Source organism: Hypanus sabinus, chromosome 11 (assembly GCF_030144855.1).
Source record: "Hypanus sabinus isolate sHypSab1 chromosome 11, sHypSab1.hap1, whole genome shotgun sequence".
NCBI classification, from domain to species: Eukaryota; Metazoa; Chordata; class Chondrichthyes; order Myliobatiformes; family Dasyatidae; genus Hypanus; species Hypanus sabinus.
The window spans coordinates 85,589,065-85,605,007 of NC_082716.1; the positions used below are offsets into that span (position 1 = coordinate 85,589,065).

Below are 15,943 nucleotides of genomic sequence, written 5' to 3' on the forward strand. Positions count from 1 at the left end.
TTTCAGAAGCAAAGACTTATGGGAAGAAGAAATGCCATTTTGAAAAAGCCATATTACTAAATATAACTGTAAATTCAGCAATCTATTAAAAGAAATTTAATAATGAAAAAAAGTTATCAAAATAGGATTAAAAAAGGGATGTAATAAACATTACAATATATAAAAAAAGACCAAAAATTCCAAAACATTTGTCCCATTTCTAAGTACAGGCAAACAAATAAATGCTTACAGAGAACAGAATCTTACGGGAAAAAGAAACGACATCTTGAAAAAAAAAATCATTATTACAAAATATAAACGTATATGTCTGAAACAGAAAAAAGAAAAAAAGATATTATAAAAATTAAAAAGAGCATCTATAAACAATGATGATAGTAAAAAAAACCAGACCCGTAGATCAGGATGAGAAGTTATAACCCAGCTTCATAGGTTAAAACTTAAAGTGAAATGGTATCCTCTCTCCGAAAAATCTTCAACATAACACATAGTTCAAGTTGCACTAGAAGATCGAAATTCTTCAACAAATTTCTTCGCTTCTTCCAGAGTGTTAAAAAATTGCTGACTGTTGTCGTTCAGCATAATTCTAAGCTTCGCTGGATACATTAAAGCTTGTTTAAGTCCGATCAAGTGAATCTCTGCCATCACTAGTTTAAAAGCGATTCTCGCTCTCATTACTTCGTATGAATAATCCTCAACAATTCTAAATGTGGTGTCGTTGTGAGAAATCATTCCTTTTTTATGAGCTAATCGAATTAAAAGCTCTTTCTCATGAGGATAATGAAGGCGAACAATCACCGCTTGTGGTTTACCAGTCGTAGACGAAAATCTCGCAACTCTGTGAGGGCGGTCGATAACAGGTTTAGTTTGTAAACCTTCACCACCGAAAATTTCCCACAGTAATTTAGAGAAAAATTCAGTTAAATCACCGGACTCAACTTTTTCGGGAAACCCGATGATTCGCAAGTTCTGTCTGCGAGATCGGTTTTCGAGATCAGTAATTTTAAACTTATACTGATCTACTGTTTTAACAGTCGATTGTATCTTCTTATCCAACGCTTCAATTGTACGTACTTTTTCAACAATTAATTTTTCAAGAGTCGCAAACTTATCTTCATGCCGCTGAATATCTGATGCCTCCGACTGAAGCTTATTATCAAGCGATCTAACAACTCCTTCAAGTTCAGACATTTTCGTGGTAAGCTTATTTTCCAAACTTGCCAGTTTACTTTCCAAACTTGTTGCTTTACTTTCCATTTTACTTTCCAGCTTGCTTTCCAAACTTGCAAGTTTAGCATCCAGAAGATTAGAAATTGCGTCGATAGATAGGCTCCTTAGACGATTTCTTGCTTGTAGCCATTTTAAGTTCGACAGAATTAGATCAAATATAGTTTTAGGAAAAAAAAAGTCAATCGAAAGCATCAACTCATATGATTAAATTCGAAAAGATTTGATTAAAGGGTGATTATAGTTAAAAAAATGAAGAGCGCCTAAAAGGCAGATGTTTACGTCGCCATCTTGAAACTCCACCCCTCCGGCCTGTGCATTATTTTATGTGAGCCATTTGATCAACTCAATTTGATTCCAATCTGTAGCCAGCCCTCAGGACCTCATTTTGTTGTAGAATAAACTGCTGTTTTGGCAGGTTGGTCTACATAGGCCTAGCACAGATGTTTCCACTCTGGGGGTCCATGGACCTCTTGCTTAATGGTATTTTTCCATAACAAAAAGGTTGGGAACCCCATCCTAGAAGTACTTGAATACATAATCTTAAAAAGTGACGCATCCTCTCAGCTGTTTCCTTTAGTGTTTAAGTTGTCAAACATGGGCATGTCTGCTTTTTCAGATAGATAGTAAAGATTCCAAGGCTTGGGTTTAACAAAACAGTTAATCTGGTATACTGAGTCAATTAAATTCCACAGATCATGAAAGAAAAAGTATAAAAAGAAAAACACCTGACTTCATTTGCTCAAAGTTGAGAGTAAATTTATCAATAAAGTACATACGTGAAAGTCCACATCCAACAGGACAGACAACCACTGTGCAAAAGGCAACAAACTGTGCAAATACAAAAGAAGAAATAAAAAATAAGAAATAAGTAAGCAATAAATGTCGAGAACATGGGATGAATAGGCCTTGAAAGTGTGCCCATAGGCTGTGGTACTTCTAGACCCTAGAGAAATATTATTAGATTCTGCAAATCCACTGAAAGATTAAACGGGTACACCCGTATTCACTTACCAGCAGTATGAGACCTTAGTTTGACACAATTAGTTATGTTTTGGTAAGTCACCTCATCTATATGGCCAACAATAGATTTCTAAAACAGATTCTCTGCTCAAAGTACCACCAAAGGCATTACCAGGTGGAGAGAGGAAAAGATAAAATTGCAAGCTCAACACCTCCTTTTGGAAATCTACCATGCCCTATTATCGCACTCATTCTCAAGACCATTCAAATTGGAGAAAGAGCATACAGGATGATTTTGAGAACTTCTGTGTCATGTGACTCCACAAACTGCTAACCCTTCCCATAGGCGATATGCTACTCCACCTCTGAATCTGTGGTTGCCACATAAGTCTTCTCAGAAACAACAAGCCAGAGGAGAAACAAGTAGCATTAAATCCTGAGGTACCTACCTCTGGAAATGTTCCCCTTCAAATCCAACTTCTGCATAGGAACTTTGCAGGCCAAAAGGAATGTACTGATAAATATTATTAAAAAAGATTTAAAATCTATGATTGTATCAGAATGAGTTGCAACTTTTCTTTGGCCCAAATTGAATTTCCATCCGGGCTGAAATGCAAAAACATCTATTCAGAACTGTAAAATTAAACTAGTAAGAAAGCTTCATCAACTTAATTCATTGAGCAATGACCCTTGCTATATAAAGAATATGCTCACAAAATGATGGCACCTGCAAAAATGTTGAGGTAAACGCACACACCGGTGAATGCAAATGTGTATGAATTAAAGAGGTACAGTGTTCAAGTGAAAGCATGAAAGAAAAAAGGAGCAATTATCTATAAACTCATGCTACTGCATCAAGATATGTGAACACATTATTCTGTATCCAGCTTTGTAGCAATTTTGTTGAGCTTTGTGCTAATTCATATCTAGATACTGTGGGTAAAGGGTGAAAGTACAACATAGGGATCAAATAGAATTGAGAATGGAGAAAATGACTTTTGTCTACATTGGAGACCAAATACAGAGTGACACCCAAGCACACCAGGTCAGAAAATGGAGGGTTGGAGAGGAAGATAGTATGATAGATATTCGATTCTATCTCATGTTTGCTAAGCTTGCTTTCTAAATAGCAGCTGCTATTTGAAAGGTCACAAGCAGTTGTAAATAAACCTTGCTTTGTTTAACTTCTAGTCTCAAATGGAAGACAGTTTCATTTCTTGAAATGTAAATGGGAAGCACTCTCTATAGAACAGCTTTGTAAATATGCTCTTTACTTTGAAGATGCTCTGCCGTAAAGAACCACTGCATTTTCACATTTGCTCAAGAGTATAAAACAATGGTTTGTTTAATTTGGGTTGTTTCAAACAAAGGAGCTGACTCTTAAGTTGCTCAGTTAAGGGAAGCTTGTAGAACAGATGGATAATATCATTTAGCATAACTGTAACGGATGTGTTTATAGTTGGAAGAGTTTTATATGCTCAGTAGTTAGCTTTTCACCATTAATGGTAGCTATCTAAGAGCTATATCTCCGAAAATGCTTATAGTCCATTTGTATTAAAAGGATATCTGAGATATCCGAGATATCCTTTTAACACAATGGTCTAGAAGCATTTTTGTGACGTCATGAAGCTGAAATGGATACAAATATAGAGAGCTGTTCAGGCTTATTAGTAATGGTGTAAGGAACTTCAAGAATCTGGAAGAGCTAGAGCTCATTCCTCCAGCTTTGTTTCCTGCAAAGGATAATTTAATTGTCATTATCTTTGGTAGGTCTTTTTATTTTATAGGTATTGAACCTGTGTTTTGGGAATACTTTGCCTTTGTGCTTCATGTTTTATCCTTTGTGTTTGACATTTTAGGTTTTGGAATTGTGTTGTGTTTTGGAAATGGTTTGTAATTGGGAAATGTTTCAAATAGAAATATTCTGTCAGCTCTAATTGTGTTTGTAGATTTAAACGTGTATCACTGTAAATAAATGAACTGTGTTTTAGCTACTTTCGTTCACTGGAAGTCTCTTTGGTAATGAGCGGGAAACCTTCACTGCTTGAATAGTGGGTATTTGCAGCTAACTTTGCCATGGAGTATAAACAGGAAAGTAAAGTAGTCTTTGAAGATTGGGGAGTTATATCCAAACAGGTTTAAAGCCTTCATTACAGTTTATAAACTCTCTGTAGGCAAGCCAGATACCATCACAGCAGATGGCGGGGCCAGTAAAGGTAGGAGCAAGTAATAGATATGATGGGGCAGTTAGTTTGAAGTGTATGTATTTTAATGCTAGGAGTATTATGGGTAAAAGTGATGAATTAGAGCATGTATCATTTCACAGAAATATGATGTTGTGGCTATTACAGATACATTGAGAGATGAACAGGGATGAGTGTAAATCCCTCTCACTGGGCTCATATGGAAGTTTGGCTCAGTGTCGGCATCGCTGACAGCCACAGGACTCACCAGGGGGAAAGCCACCTTTCATGAACAATAGGCATCTAGGGTCAGTGTAATTTGAGATTCAACCCAACAGGAACATTATGGTGTTACAATCAAAGAATCCTCAATGTGAGCAAATGCTGCATAAATACTGTCCATACACAACTGTCGGTCAGCGAGAAATAATAAATTGGACACTGCATAGTTATAAAGTAAGTATATTTGCACATTTCAGCTTTATCGAACAGTTAGTATGAAAAAGAAAAGGGGGAGAAAATAAAAGGGCCCATTACAATAAACTGTTCATCATTGGAGCTCATCTTGATGTTGTTTGTTACTTGCGCTCCAGATCCAAGGTCTGCGTGAAAGAACACACCACATTACAAACATCGCTCAGAATCCATCTCGAACAAACGGGCTCTCTCTAGAGTATTGGCCCTTCCTCTTTGGAGCTATTCATCTGCACAAGGCTCCTTCCCATGGCATCCTCAGCCTTCTTCCTTCGTGTCCTCTCTGCAGCCTCCACCAAAAAGACTCCGAACCCCCCACCCTAGTGTCTGTCACAATACTCTCTCTCCCCAGCTTTCTCTGGAACTTTCTCCCACTTCCACCATCCTGATCGGGTGACACAACATTCCTAAATTGAACATCGCAGCCCCTTATCTTTACCTGAAACTCAAGCATGCTATCAGCAAGACACACTGCTCCTACAGAAAGCTACTAATCCCTACAGCATTAGCAGCAAAAATCTTAACCAGGACAGTACAGGTGCTTAATGTTCCAGGGTTTAGATGTTTTAGAAAAGAGAGGAAGGTAAAAGAGATGTGGGAGCTGGAGTTGCACTAATAACTGGGGACAATATAATAAATGGGTGTGTTAGTAAGTTTGCAGATAATACAAAGACTGACAAGTGTTGTGAATAGGACATGACTGTTAAAGAATAGAGTAGCATTTTGATCAGTTGTCGATATGGATGGAGAAATGGCAGATGGAGTTTAACCTGGACATCTGCCAAGTATTACAACTTGGTACATAGAACAGTACAGGCCCTTCAGCCCTCCATGTTATGCCGACCCATATAATCCTTAAAAAAAAGTACTAATCCCACACTACCCCATAATCCTTCATTTTTCCTTCATCCATGTGCCTGTCCAAGAGGTTCTTAAATACCCCTAATGTTTTAGCCTCCACCACCATCCCTGGCAAGTCATTCCAGGTGCTCACAACTCTTTGTGTTAATTAAAAAAAACACTTACCCCTGATGTTTCCCCTAAACTTTCCTCCCTTAATTTTGTACATATGCCCTCTAGTGTTTGTTATTGGTTCCCTGGGAAACAGGTACTGGGTATCCACCCTATCTATGCCTCTCAATCTTGTAGACCTCTATCAAGTCCCCTCTCATTCTTTTACACTCCAAAGAGAAAAGTCCCAGCTCCGCTAACCTTGCTTCATATGACTTGTTCTCCAAACCAGACAACATCCTGGTAAATCTCCTCTGCACCCTCTCCATAGCTTCCACATCCTTCCTATAATGAGGTGACAAGAATTGAACACAATACTCCAAGTACAATCTCACCAGAGATTTGTAGAGTTGCACATGACATGGTAGGTCAAATGTAAAGTGGAAACAGTACATTGAAAATGGCAAAACCCTTAACAGTGTTGAAGAGCAGAGGGATCTTGGGGTCCCAGTTCATAACTCTTTGGAAGTGGCTATACATATGGTTAAGAAAGTATATGGCATGCTTGCCTTTATTAGTTGAGGTACTGAATTTGAATGTCTTGAAGTTATGTTGTAACTTTATGAAACTTTAGTTAGGTCACATCTCAAGTGTTGTGCGCATTTCTAGTCACTGTACTATAGGAAGGATAGTAGAGGGTGCAGAGAAGATTGGAGAGGTTTCGGAAGAGGTTTAGCAGGATGCTACCTGTATTGTCATCAGAGGCTGGACAAACTAGGGTTGCTGGCTCAAAGCAGCAGAGACTGAGTGGAGATCTGATAGAGGCATGAGATGCATTGACAATAGACAGTAGGTGCAGGAGTAGGCCATTTGGCCCTTCTAGCCAGCACCGCATTCACTGTGATCATGGCTGATCATACGCAATCAGTACCCTGTTCCTGTCCTCTCCCTATATCCCTTGACCCCGCTATCTATAAGAGCTCTATCTAACTCTCTTGAATGCATCCTGAGACTTGGCCACCACTGCCTTCTGGGGCAGAGCATTCCACATATCCACCACTCTCTGGGTGAAAACGTTTTTCTGCATTCGTTCTAAATAGCCTACCCCTTATTCTTAAACTGTGGCCTCGAGTTCTGGACTTACCCATCAGTGGAACATGCTTCCTGCCTCCAGCGTGTCCAATCCCTTAATAATCTTATATGTCTCAATCAAATCCCCTCTCATCCTTCTAAATTCCAGTGTATACAAGCCCAGTCACTCCAATCTTTCAACACATGACAGTCCCGCCATTCCGGGAATTAACCTTGTGAACCTACACTGCACTCCCTCAATAGCAAGAATGTCCTTCCTCAAATTTGGAGACCAAAACAGCACACAATACTCCAGGTGAGGTCTCACCAGGGCCTTGTACAGCTGCAGAAGGACGTCTTTACTCCTATACTCAATTCCTCTTTTTATAAAAGCCAGCATGCCATTAGCTTTCTTCACTGCCTGCTGTACCTGCATGCTTGCTTTCATTGACTGATGTACAAGAACACCTAGATCTCATTGTACTTCCTTTTCCTAACTTGGCTCCATTTAGATAGTAATCTGCCTTCCTGTTCTTGCCACCAAAGTGGATAACCTCACATTTATCCACATTAAACTGCATCTGCCATACATTTGCCCACTCACCCAACCTGTCCAAGTCACCCTGCATTCTCATAACACCCTCCTGACATTTCACTCTGCCACCCAGCTTTGTGTCATCAGCAAATTTGCTAATGTTACTTTTAATCCCTTCATCTAAATCATTAATGTATATTGTAAACTGCTGTGGTCCCAGCACTGAACCTTGCGGTACCCCACTGGTCACAGCCTGCCATTCCGAAAGGGACCCATTAATCACTACTCTTTGTTTCCTGTCAGCCAGCCAATTTTCAATCTATGTCAGTACTCTGCCCCCAATACCCTGTGCCCTAATTTTGTCCACTAATCTCCTATGTGGGACTTTATCAAAAGCTTTCTGGAAGTCCAGGTACACTACATCCACTGGCTCTCCCTTGTCCATTTTCATAGTTACATCCTCAAAAAAATTCCAGAAGATTAGTCAAGCATGATTTTCCCTTCATAAATCCATGCTGACTCAGACTGATCCTTCTACTGCTATCCAAATGTGTCATAATTTCCTCTTTTATAATTGACTCCAGCAAATTTCCCACCACTGACATCAGACTAACCAGTCTATAATTTGTTTTCTCCCTCCCTCCTTTCTTGAAAAGTGGGACAATATTAGCCACCCTCCAATCAGCTGGAGCTGTTCCTGAATCTATAGAACATTGGAAAATGATTACCAATACATGCACAATTTCTAGAGCCACCTCTTTAAGTACCCTGGGATGCAGACCATCAGGTCCTGGGGACTTATCAGACTCAGTCTATCCAACACCGTTTCTTGCCTAATATAAATTTCCTTCAGTTCATTCCTTACCCTAGTTCCTTTGGCCACTATTACATCTTGGAGATTGTTTGTGTCTTCCCTAGCGAAGACAGATCCAAAGTACCTGTTCAACTTATCTGCCATTTCCTTGTTCCCCATAATAAATTCACTTGTTTCTGTCTTCAATGGCCCAATTTTGGTCTTAACTATTTTTTTGCTATTCACATACATAAAGAAGCTTTTACTATCCTCCTTTGTATTCTTGGCTAGTTTACCTTCATACCTCATTTTTTCTTGGCGTATTGCCTTCTTTGTCATCTTCTGTTGCTCTTTAAAAGCTTCCCGGTCCTCCGGTTTCCCGCTCATCTTTGCTATGTTATACTTCTCTTATTTTTATACTGCCCTTTACTTCCCTTGTCAGCCACGGCTGCCCCTTACTCCCCTTAGGATATTTCTTCCTCTTTGGAATGAACTGATCCTGCACCTTCTGCATTATTCCCAGAAATACCTGCCATTTTTGTTCCACTGTCTTCCCTGCTAGGGTATTATTCCATTGAACTTTGGCCAGCTCCTCCCTCATAGCTCCATAGTTGCCTTTGTTCAACTGTAGAACTGACACATCTGATTTTCCCTTCTTCGCAAATTGTAGGTTAAAACATATTATGGTCACTACCTCCTAATGGTTCCTTTACCTCGAGGCCCCTGTTCAAATCCAGTTCATTGCACAACACTAAATCTACAATTGCCTTCTCCCTGGTAGGCTCCAGTACAAGCCGTTCTAAGAATCCATCTTGGAGGCACTCCACAAACTCCCTTTCTTGGGGTCCAGTACCATTCTGATTCTCCCAGTCTACCTGCATATTGAAATCCCCCATGACAACTGTATCATTACCTTTGCGACATGCCAATTTTAACTCTTCATTCAACTTACACCCTACATCCAGACTGCTGTTTGGGGGCCTATAGATAACTCCCATTAGGGAGTTTCTACCCTTAGAATTTCTCAGTTCTATCCATACTGACTCTACATCCCCTGTTTCTATGTCCCCCCTTGCAAGGGACTGAATATCATTCCTCACCAACAGAGCCACCCCACCCCCTCTGCCAATCAGTCTGTCCTTTTGATAAGATGTATATCCTTGAATATTCATTTCCCAGGCCCCGTCCTCTTGAAGCCATGTCTCAGTTATTCCCACAACATCGTACTTGCCAATTTCCAACTGAACCTCAAGCTCATCTACTTTATTCCTTATACTTTGTGCATTCAAATATAATACTTTTAATTCAGTACTCCCCTCACCTTTCATATCAATTCCTATTTCACTTGGCCATACTGTATGATCTCTTCTTGAGCTTTCTACTCCATTGATTCTGTTGTCCTTTAACTTTTATTTTCACTTTCCCTTTAACACCATCCTTATATTTCTAGTTCATCCCCTCAACCCCCCACTACTTCGTTTAAACACATCCATGTTGCAGTGGCAAACCTGTCTGCCAGAATGCTGGTCCCCCACCTATTAAGGTGCACTCCATCCCTTTTGTACAATTCATCCCTACTCCAAAACAGATCCCAGTAGTCCAAGAATGTAAATCCTTGCTTCCTGCACCAGTTCCTCAGCCACACATTCAGATCCATTATCTCCCTATTTCTGCCCACTCCAGCACGAGGAACTGGAAGCAAACCAGTGATAACCACCCTGGAAGTCCTGCTTTTCAGCCGAGTTCTCTGAAGTCCCACTGCAGAATGTTCTTCTTCTTCCCGATGTCATTTGTGTCGACATGCACTACCACTTCCGGCTGTTCACCTTCACCCTTGAAGATTCCCTGCAATCAGACCTTGATGTTCTGGATCCTAGCACCAGGGAAGCAACACACCATCCTTAAATCTCACCTGTTGCCCCAGAAACTCCTTTCCATACCTCTTACTATGGAGTCCTCTACTACCACAGCTCTTCCTGATGTCTGACTCCTCGGCTCTGCTTCTGCACCAATTTTCAGCTCATAGACCTGTCCGCCTCTCAGACTGGCAGTATCTTCTGTCTTGACAGCTTCCAAAAAGGTGAACCTGTTTATGAGAGGTACATCCCCTGGGATCTCCTGTACTTCAAGCATCCTTTCCTTCCTCATTGTCGCCCCCTTTCTCTCTTCTGTTATGCTCAGTGTAACAATCTCACTGTAGGTCCTGTCCAGAAAACCCTCATTTTCACAGATAAACCTGAGGTCATCCAGTTCTTTCTTCAGTGCTGCAACATGCTCCTTCAGAAGCTGAATCTGGACACACTTTCCACAGCTGTAGCAGCCAGGGTCACCATCAGTGTCCCTGACCTCCCACATCATGCTCATAGCGCACTGAATCAGCTTATCAGTCATGTCTTCGCCCTCTGCAATTGTGCCTGGCATAGTCTCCTTGCCAAAGACTGGCACTTTTCACACCAGGCACTTCCCAACAGGCCACTCTGCTGGAGCGCTCCCTCTTTTTATTTGCTTGAGCTTTGCACGCTGCAAGGTCATCTGACCTTGATTGCCCAATCAGCTGTTTTCTGCTGAGTCTGGGTTAGTCAAATCTTGATTGACAATCAACTGCTAATCAATTCTTGATTGCACTATCCAACTGCCAAAACTGCCAGAATCTCTCGAGCCAAAGACTAGCACTTTTCACACCAGGCACTTCCCTCGACCAAAGGGAATAGATAGAGTTAACAGATAGTATATTTCTCCCAGGGCTGAAATGTCTAACAGCAGAGTGGCATGCATTTCAGGTGAGAGGGAATAATTTCAAGGACGTTTGAAGAGCAACACACACAAAATGCTGGAGGGACTCAGCAGGTCAGACAGAATCTGCGAACAAATGGATAAACAGTTGATGTTTCAAGATAAGTGACACAGATATGAGCAGCAAGCTTTTTTACATGGAGAATAGTTTGGTGACTATAATGCACTACCTGGGGTAGGGGTAAATGCTTATAATTAGGGACTTTTAAAAGACATTTAGATGGGCTCACAAATTTGAGAAAAATGGAAGGATATGGACCTTTGTAGGCAAAAGGGATTGGTTTAGTTGACCATTTGATTTCTGGTATAATTGGTTGGGCATGGCATTGTGGACCAAAGGGCTAGTTCCTGTGCTGTACTGTTCTATGTCGCAGGAATATTTTTGTTGGTTCTGGCCAACTTTTGAAACATTTCTTGCTAGTGGAAACCACAGGGAGAATTAAAGAATACAATTTGAAATATATTTCAAATCAAGGTGAAATATTTGCAAGTTGCTGGAGGAACTCATTGGGTCATGTAGTATTTAAGGAGGCACAGGGATTGTTGATGTTTCAGACTGAGAATCTGCATTGAGACTGAAGGTTATGTGATCGTTTCCTGAAGCACAGCAGCACTCAATGTGAGTGGCAGCCTAGCAAGGTGATGGAGAGGAATGCACTTTTACGAGTAAACTTTCACCTATAAGTGGACATGACATCTGGGAACCTAAGCAGATCATTCAGCTACTTAAGCACCTTCAATTATTCAGTTTGATTGCGACTGGTTTGCACCTTGATTCTTGTTTTTACTGGGAAGGCAGGTGTAACTCAGTCTGGAATAATAGAGGCTGCAAGCTGAAACAGAGCAGGATATGCATGTCAGTGGGGTGAAAAAAATGACACAAAGCCAAAAAGGTCAGATGTTGTCAGAAAAGTGTACATGACTCTATTGCATTGGCTGTAAGTTCCAGCCAGAGGTTAACAATGGACTGTGAGGCATAAAAAGTGCACTTGATAATGAATTTAAACGATTAATGAGAAAGCTAACACTTTGAGCAACATATAGGAGTGGATTAAAGAACCCAGAACCTGGAAGGTATGGTGGAAAACCATTCTAACTTACAATGGGGACTTAATGAGCAGAATGGCAAAATTCTGCTCCTCTGTCTTATAGTCCCATAAACTTTAGATCTGAAGCTACAAACTTAAAATGTAGACACTTCATAAGTTTACATCCTTGTTTTATTTTGTAACTGTGACTCCAATGTCACTAGAGCCTCTGGTTAATTGGTAGGAAGCATACAGTCATACAAGATAAATAATACTTCAGCAATCATAGCCTTCAGTTAGATTCTAAACTTACTGCTGTATATCCTTTACATTTGATTACCACCTGGAGTTTTTACTGAGTATACTTATTCAAAATTTATAAACAGATGTAACAAAGTTTAAAAACAACAAACAATAAAAATAACTAAGCAAATCTATTGAATAAAGTACTAAGGAGGGTAAAGGATAATTGGGTGATTTGTTCTTATACGCAAAAGAGTAATGTGCTACTCAAGCTGGTAGTCACTTGGCCGTAATGGGCAGATCTTTCATTCCAATCATTTTAGTGTTATACTCAGATAGCATGCTATCTTTTGTTCAATCTGTAATGATTTTGCCCATTCTTTTTTCCCGCAGTGCCCTTTGGGTCTCAGCCCAATGAAGGATGGCTCTGGCTGTTATGACAGGCACATTGGCATTGATTGTTCAGATGGAATGAATGGAGGTTGTGAGCAACTGTGTCTGCAGCAGACTGTGCCTCTTCCAGATAACCCCTCGCTCTACAACATTGTGATGTTTTGCGGGTGAGTCTCCTATGTTCACTCACTGATTAATTAAATCTGAGAAATAAACATTTTGAAATCCTGAGTAGAGCTGGTAACAAAAGACAATAAATCTTAAATATTTCATATTACCAGAAGGCATCGTAATTCTGAGTTCACTTTTTGTATTTGAAAACCTGCTGAACTGCTTTCAAGAGGGCCTTCCAGGAAGGTGAATACTCACAAGGCATCAAGGCCCTGATGGCGTACAGGTGGGGCACAGAAAACCTGTGCCAACCAATAGGCAGGAGTGTTCAAGGACATTTTTAATTTCTCACCGCTGTAGCCAAGCTTTCCCACCTGCTTCAAAAGGATGAAAATCAGACCAGTGCCCAAGAAAAGCAGGGTGAGCTGCCTCAACACTATCAGCCACATGCACTTCCATTTGCTGTGATGACGACAGCATCTATGGGAAAGAGTAGAGTCGATGGTTTGGACTGAGACCCTTCAATAGGACTGGAGAAAAAAAGGTGAGGAGTAGAGTTAAAAGGTAAGGGGAGAAAAAGGAGAATGAGGAGAGGAGAGGGTGATAGGTGAAACCGGGAGGGAGAGGGATGAAGTAAATAGCAGAGAAGTTGATTGGTGAAAGAGATACAGGGCTGGAAAAGGGGGAATCTAATAGGAGAGGACAGAAGGCCGTGGAAGAAAACTGCTGTTAGGACATTAACCGCCTCAACTTTAACACTCCTCTCTCCAATATCAACCTCACTCCCTCCGCACTAATCCTAACCTCACCAGGTAAGGTGAGGGGGATGCTGCGGTAGTCTGGTGTACTGACCTCTACTTTGCTGAGGCCCAGTGACAACTCTCTGACATCTCCTCATATTTACACCCCACTATAGAGCGCCATCATTGACAGTATTAGCTCTGGGGATCTCCCATCCACTGCCACCAACCTCATAGTTCCTGCACCCCACACCTCCCGTTTCTACCTCCTACCCAAGATCCACAAACAATCTTGTCCAAGTAGACCTATTATCTCAGCTTATTCCTGCCCCACTGAACTCACATCTGCATTCCTCAACTTGGTTTTATCCCCCCAGTTCAGCCCCTTCCTACCTACTTCTGTGACACTTCATATGCTCTGGATCTTTTCAGTGATTTCAATTTCCCTGGCCCCATAATCTTACTTTCACTATGGATGTCCAGTCCCTAGGCTGCTCCGTCTCCCACCAGGAAGGCCTCAAACCTCTCCATTTCTTTCTGGACACCAGAACCAACCAGTTCCCCTCTACCACCACTCACCTCTGCCTAGCAGATCTTGTCCTCACTCTTAATAATTTCTCCATTGGCTCCTCCCACTTCTTTCAAACAAAATGTCTAGCCATGGGCACTCACGTGGGTCCCAGCTATGCCTGCCTTTTTGTTGGCTGCGTGGAACAGTCTATGTTCCAAGCCGACATTGGCAGCCATCCTCCACTTTTCCTATGCTGTATCGACAACTGCATTGGTGCTGCTTCCTGCACCCACCAGAACTCGTTGACTTCATCCACTTTGCCTCCAACCTCTACCCTGCCCTCAAATTTACCTGATCTATTTCTGACACCTCCCTCCCCTTTGTTCTCTCTCTCTTCCTATGGAGACAGCTTATCTACTGATATCTGTTATAGAATCACAGACTCTCACAGCTACCCAGACTATACCTCTACCCATCCTGTTACTTGTGCAAGTGCCTTCTCTTCCCTTCTCTCAATTCTTCCATCTCAGCAGCATCTGCTCTCAGGATGAAGATTTTCATTCTAGAATGAAGTCCCCCTTCAAAGAAAGGGACTCCCCTTCCTCCACCATCAATGCCGCACTCAACCGCATCTCTCCTATTTTACGTATATCCGCTCTCATCCAATCCTCCCACCACCCAACCAGGTTTAAGGTTCCTCCTGGCCTCATCTACCATCCCACCAGCCTTCGTGTCCAGCACATATTTCTCCGTAATTTCCACCATCTCCAACTGGTTCCCACCATCAAGCACATCCTTCCCTTCTCTCCACTTTCTGTTTTCCGCAGGGATCGCTCCCTTGACCAGTCAACCCTCCCCACTGATCTCCCTCCAAGCACTTATCCTTCCAAATGGAACAATTGCTACACCTCCTTGCTCAGTACCATTCAACACCCCAAATAGTCCTTCCAGTTGAGTCAACACTTCACCTGTGAGCCTGTTGGGGTCATATACTGTGCCTGGTGCTCCTGGTGTGGCCTCCTGTATATCAGTGAGAACCAACGTAGATTGGGGGACTGCTTTGCCGAGCACCTGTGCTCCGTCTGTCAGAAAAAGTGGGATATCCCAGTGACCATCCATTTTAATTCCGCTTCCCATTCCCATTCTGATATGCTTATCCATGGCTTTCTCTACTGTCACACTTAGGATGGAAGAACAGCACCTTGTATTCCATCTGTGGAGCCTTCAACCTGATGGCATTAACATTGATTTCTCAAAATTCCGGTATGCCCCCCTCCACTTTACCATTCCCCAGCCCCTTTTCCCTCTCTCATCTTATCTCCTTGCCTGCCCATTGCCTCCCTTTGGTGCTCCTCCCCCTTTTCTTTCTTTCTTTCATGGCCTTCTGTCCTCTCCTATTAGATCCCACCTGCTCCAGCTTAGGATTTCTTTCACCAATCAACTTCCCAGCTCTTTACTTCACCCCTTTCCCTTAATTTCACCTTGTGTTTTTCCCTCCCCCCCCCCCACCTTTCAACTCTACTCCTCATCTTTTTTTTCTCCAGTCCTGCTGATGGGTCTTGGCTCGAAACACCAATGATACTTTTTTCCATAGCACTGCCTGGTCTGCTGAATTACTCCAGCATTGTGTATGTTGCTTGGAATTTTCAGCATCTGCAGATATTCTCTTGTATTTACTGTGATGAAGTTCTTTGAGAGGTTGGTCATGGCCAGAAAAAACTGGTAAGCAAGGACCTAGACCCACTGCAATTTGCCTATTGCCAGAATAGTTCTACAGTGGATTCAATCTCACTAGCTTGTCATGACTTTCAGTCACCTGGGCTCATCATTCAACCTCAATACTAATCATCAAGCTCCAAAACTTGGACCCCTGTACCTCCTTCAGCAACTGAATCCTTGACATCCTCATTGGGATACTACAGTCAGTGCA

At 41.7% G+C, this 15,943-nt stretch overlaps 1 protein-coding gene across 1 annotated transcript in view; it reads left to right on the top strand.

Annotated features, from left to right (window-relative positions):
* astn1 (astrotactin 1) overlaps positions 1–15,943 on the top strand; it is a 2,712,832-nt gene that overhangs the window by 1,856,102 nt on the left and 840,787 nt on the right. Inside the window, exon 12 of the mRNA XM_059984849.1 lies at positions 12,652–12,818. Within this exon, the coding sequence (XP_059840832.1) occupies positions 12,652–12,818 (167 nt within the window). The remainder of the gene's footprint in view (positions 1–12,651; positions 12,819–15,943) is intronic.